The 5,859-nt window shown below is 37.8% G+C and overlaps 1 protein-coding gene across 1 annotated transcript in view; it reads left to right on the top strand.

Moving 5' to 3' along the window:
* The window catches only part of NDC80 (NDC80 kinetochore complex component), a 96,098-nt gene that overhangs the window by 17,332 nt on the left and 72,907 nt on the right, over positions 1-5,859 (top strand). The window contains exons 4-6 of the mRNA XM_006867275.1: positions 834-957; positions 1,062-1,234; positions 2,257-2,359. Coding sequence (XP_006867337.1) covers positions 834-957; positions 1,062-1,234; positions 2,257-2,359 — 400 coding nt within the window. The remainder of the gene's footprint in view (positions 1-833; positions 958-1,061; positions 1,235-2,256; positions 2,360-5,859) is intronic.

Genomic DNA, 5,859 nt, shown 5'->3' with positions numbered 1-5,859 from the left:
AGTAGCTCAAAAGAAGGAACAAATCCTTACAGCAAGAATCATTCCCACCCCCTCCACACACAGAGTAGACAGGGATGGGCAACTTCGACATTGGCTACCCAAAATGGGGATGCGTCGCTACAGAGGCAAGAAATGACTGGCTTACAAGCTTTCAAGAGGGAACCTAGGGCTAGGGAGCATGGAGGAGGGCAGAATCTCCAGTAGGTACTATTCAACCTGTCTGGGCGGAGCGGATAAAAGGAAATACAGATGGGTAACTCGTGATACTGTAGTGAATAATGCTTGTCAGGACGGATTATGAGGGTTGGAAATGCAAAGATAGACGTTTTGTAACAAGTTAAGGGAGTGATTAATTCTATAGGCTAGGATCGGAGGTCTCTGGGACCATCAACGGAGAAGGGCCGAAAGCGGGACCCTACCCAGAGAAACAGAGATGCCTGAGATGGAGACAGAGACGATGACGTGGAGTGATGAAGCGGCTGGGGACTTTGGATCCAGAGAGGGAAAGGGACTGTGGGCCAAAAACTGGGGGTGTGGTGGGGGGGGAGTGTAGGGGGGCAGGTTTCTAGGATATACCCTTTGGTTGGTTAGTGATGCATGGAGGGGATTGGAACCATGGCAATGAGATTATGTATGATGGAATGAAGGTAAAACTAAAGTCTCATGTAAACGATCATATAATTCACAATAAAACATTTTAAAAAAATACAAATTAAAGAATTAAACTTCAATGTTTGATGCTAATGTTAAAATATAACATCACCTTAAAATAATTTAGACTTGACCACATAAGGAAATAATTTTGATTGACTTCTTTAAAAATCTGTTTCTAGAACTAGTGGACCTGGATCCCGAAACAGTCAGTTTGGCATATTTTCCAGTTCTGAAAAAATCAAGGACCCAAGACCACTTAATGACAAAGCATTCATTCAGCAGTGTATCCGACAGCTCTGTGAGGTATTGTAGACTTTTTAAGTTGTCTAAATTTTTTATGTTCTCTAGGTATTTTTCGGTGATTTTTCTGTTATAAAATGTCTGGTGTTTCAAAAAGATTATTTTAGTTTCTTACAGAAAATGGTTACGCTCATGGTATATCCATGAAATCTCTACAAGCTCCATCAGTTAAAGACTTCCTGAAGATCTTCACTTTTCTGTATGGCTTCCTGTGCCCTTCATATGAACTTCCTGATACAAAATTTGAAGAAGAGGTTCCAAGAATCTTTAAGGACCTTGGGTTTGTATGTTATATTTCTCATTAGCCTACAGGAATTATTGGAACACAGAGAAGAATCAGACTCAATACATTTATAAAACCTCTGAGTTAACAAAGTACATATTTTAAGATGGTCCCTATGGACCCAATGTATAGGCTAAATTAAACCAAACAGGCAAACAACTGACTTTACCAGTCATTAACAAAACTGTCAGTGATACGTATAAGCCCTAAACTGCTTAAGAGGCAAGAAAAGTAGGAAAGATGGGCTTGACACCCAAAATTTTATAAAAGTAGAAAAGACAGGATGATGGTCAGAAGGTCTTTAAATTTTAGAAGGTCTTTAAATTTTTTAGCTTGGTTTTGAGAGTTTGTACTGTGGTTTAAAGACACAGGAAGAAGAATTAATTTGGTTAAAACTTGTGGTTTACTGAATTTAGATTGTTGTTGTTAAGTGCCGTCGAGTCGATTCCAACCCATAGCAAACCTGTATAGCGTTTCCAAGGAGCGACTGGTAAGCTTGAACCACCGACCTTGCAGTTCAAACGACTTTGCAGTCTGACGCATTAGCCCACAGTGCCACACCAGGACTCAGATCAGAAGGAACAAAACATTATTTTAGGAAAGAAGTCCACTGTATTGCTTGTCAATTAAGTTCTACAGGTTAGGGAGTGCTAGATGTACAGAGTAGCCTACAAACAAGATGCTAAAGAATCAACAGAATCATTCAAGAGTGAGATTACTAAGGAGAGAATCTCAACAAATAACTTGTAAATAAGTCAAAGCTGTACATGGTGTGGCGCTGTGGGTTAATGCACCAGACTGTAAAGCCGTTTGAACTGCAGGGTCAGCAGTTTAAGATTACCAGCTGCTCCTTGGAAACCCTATACAGACAGGGTCGTTATGGGTCAGAATCGACTCGATGGCACTTGACAACAACAATATGCGTTTTTATGCTGAATTTTTAAAATGTAACTTCTTGCTTAACTTAATTATTTTGACTAGATAAACATGTTAAGTAACCTTTTTCTCATTGTTTTTAGGTACCCTTTTGCATTGTCCAAAAGCTCTATGTATACAGTGGGGGCCCCTCATACATGGCCTCACATTGTGGCAGCTTTAGTGTGGCTAATAGACTGCATCAAGGTATTTGATTTGTCGTTTTAAAAAATGTACATATGACAAAGATTTTTGTTTTCCTTAAAAAAAAAAAGGATACTTATTTCTTTCTAATCATGTTCTTTCCAGTTATCTAAAAGTCTGCCTCAGAGTTTTATTTTTCAAAGTACATTTGGTCTTTTAAGTTCTTCAAACTCATGATACCAGAGGTGAAGGAAAGGAAATATACACATTGGCAAGGAAATTGTTGGTTTTTATGAAGTTTTGCAGCTCAAAAAATGGAAAATTTATTGTTTTCCCCTGACATTCTTTAGTTTGTGTGTGTGTTTCTAATTAAAATACATATTCATAGTAAAAGTTTTAGAAAATACAGAAAAGCACTCTCAAAAAATAATAGTCCCATAAATATGTAACAAAGACTAGCAATGATTTGGAATATAGTTCTAAAGGTATAATATTTGTTAGGGGGGTTGGTATTAGCTGTCAAGTCTATTTTGACTCATAGGGACCCTATGCACAACAGAAGGAAACAAACACTACCCAGTCATGCACCATCCTCACAACTGTAATGTTTCAGCCCATTGTTGCTGCCACTGTATCAATCCATCTTGTGGAAGTTCCTCTTTTTCTCTTACCTTCCACTTTTCCAAGCACAATGTCCTTCTCCATAGGCTGGTCCCTTCTCACCACATGTCCAAAGTACAAGAGACAGAGTCCTCCATCCTCACTTGTAAGGAGCGCTCTGTACTTCTTCCAAGATAGACTTGTTTGTTCTTTTGGCAGTCCATGCTAATTTCAGTATTCTGCACCATCACCGTAGTTCAAATGCATCAGTTCTCCTCTGATCTTTCTTGTACATTGTCCAACTTTCGTATTTATATGAAGTGATTAAAATGACCATAGTTGGATTGGATAAACCTTAGTCCTCAAAGTGACATCTTTGCTCATGAATATTTTGAAGAGGTCTTTTGTAGTAGATTGCCTGATAAATTACATTTCTTTCATTCTTGACTGCTGCTGATTTCTACATTCTGTTGATGATTTCTATATTCTGAAGGCTGTAGTTTTTTATATTCATCACTTAATATTTCAAGTGTTCTTCACTCCAGCAAGAAGGTTGTGTCATCTGCATATTTCAGGTTGTTAATGAGCATTTCTTCAATCCTGATGCCACATTGTTCATAAAATAGAGCATCTTGGGCTATTTGCTCAGCATATCAATTGAGTAGGTATGTTGAAAGGATACAATCCTATTGAACACCTTCCCTGATTTTAAACTATTCAATTTCCCCTTGTTCTGTTCTGTCAACTGCCTCTTGGTTTATATACAGGTCCCTCATAAGCACAATTAAGTGTTTTGGAATTGCCATTTCCAGTGTTACCCAGTTTGTTATAAGCTATACAGTCAAATGACTTTGCATAGTCAATAAAGCACAAGTAAGGATCTTTCTGATATTTCCTTTCAGCCAAGATTCATCTGCTATCAGCAGTGATAGCCTTTGTTCCACATCCTCTTCTAAATCCAGCTTGAATATTTGGCAGCTCCTTGTCAAAGGATGGCTGCAACCTTAAATTATCTACTTGCATGTGATATTAATGATATTATATGATGATTTTACATTCCATTGGGTCACCTTTCTCTAGAATGAACACAACTCTGGATCTTTTACAATTTTTGGGTTAACGTCTGAATTTCTTGGCGTTTAGTGAAAGATTTCAATTTGTATTCCATCAGTCCCTGGAGCCTTATTTTTTGTCAGTGCCTTCAGTCCGGCTTAGTCTTCTTCCTTCAATACGATAGGTTCTTTATCATACATTACCTCTAGAAATGATTGAACATTGACCATTTCTTTTTGGTACAATGACTGACTGTGCATTCCTTTTGTCTAATTTCGATGCTTCCTGCATCATTCAAAATTTTTCCATTGTTGTTTAAATGCCATCAAGTTGATTCTGACTGTTAATGACCATGTAAAGGGTTTCTAAGGAGCAGCTGGTGGGTTTGAACAACTGCCTTTGTGGTTAGCAGTGCGCTGTTTATCCTTCAGTGCCACACCAAGACTCTGTTTTGCCCATAGAATCCTTCAATATTACTACTACTTGAGGCTTGAATTTTTTCTTCAATTCTTTCAACTTGAGAAATATTGAGCACATACTTCCTTTCTGGCTTTCTAACTCCAGGTCTTCGTACATTTCATTATAATACTTGACTTTGTCTTTTTGAACTGCCCTTTAAATTTTTTCTGTTGAACTCTTTATTGTTTCTTCTAGTTGCTTTAGCTTCTCTAACTTCAAATGCAAGCTTTAGAGTCGCATCTGAAATCCATTTTTGTCTTTTCTTTCTAGCCTGTCATTTTTATGACCTTTTTGCTTTCTTCATATATGATGTTCTTGATGTCATCCCACAACACTTCTGGTTTTCTGTCATTTGTGTTTAATGTATAAAATCTGTTCTTGAGATGGTCTCTAACCTTAGGTGGAATATATTCAAGGTCATGCTTTGGTTCCTATAGACTTGTTTAATTTTCTTCTGCTTCAGCCTGAACTGGCATATGAGCAATTAATCATGTGTTTTGTAGTCTTCTTCTGGCTTTGTTTTGACTGACAGTATTGAGTGTCACCATCATCTTTTCCCACAGATGTAGTCAGTTTCATTCTTGCGTATGTATACCATCTGGTGAAGTCCATGTGTATAGTTGCTGTTTGTGTTGTTGAAAAAAGGTATTCACCATGAATAAGTCATTGGTCTTGCAAAATTCTATCATGTGATCTCCAGCATCATTTCTATTTCCATGGCTGAATTTTCGAACTACTGATCCTTTGTCTTTACTTCCAATTTCTGCAATGCAATCACCAGTAATTATCAGTTCATCTTAATTGCCTGTTTGATCAATTTCCGACTAGAGAAGTTGGTAGAATTCTTCAGTTTCATCATTGGCTTTAGTGGTTGGTACATAAATTTGAATAATAGTGATATTACTCAGTCTTCCATGTAAGCATATGGATATTATACTATCACAGACAGCATTGTAGTATAAGATATATCTTGAAATGCTCTTTTTGATGATAAATGTAACTCTTTTCTTCTTTAATTTGTCATTCCCTCTATAGTAAACCATAAGATTGTAAGATTCCAAATGGTCAATACTAGTCCATTTCAGCAGAACGAAACACTGCCCGATCCTGGACCATCCTCACTACTGTTGCCACACTTGAGTCCATCGATGCTGCCACCTGGCCAGTCCATCTCCTTAGGGGTCTTCCTCTCTTTTTCTGTTCCTCAGCCTTACCAAACATGATAATCCTTCTCCAGCAACTGGCCCCTTCTAACAATATATCCAAAGTATCAGAGACGAAGTTTGGCCATTTTGGCCTCCAAGGAGCACTCTAGCTGCACTTCATCCAAAACTGATTTATTGGTTCTTTTGGCAGCCCATGGCAAACACCATAACTCAAAGGCATCTATTCTTCTATGGTCTTCCTTATTCACTGTCCAGCTTTCGCATGCATATGAGGTTATTGAAAAT

Source organism: Chrysochloris asiatica, unplaced genomic scaffold, assembly GCF_000296735.1.
Source record: "Chrysochloris asiatica unplaced genomic scaffold, ChrAsi1.0 scaffold00103, whole genome shotgun sequence".
NCBI classification, from domain to species: domain Eukaryota; kingdom Metazoa; phylum Chordata; class Mammalia; order Afrosoricida; family Chrysochloridae; genus Chrysochloris; species Chrysochloris asiatica.
Note: the sequence above shows the minus strand (reverse complement) of the source record. Positions and strands in the feature narration are given on the sequence as shown.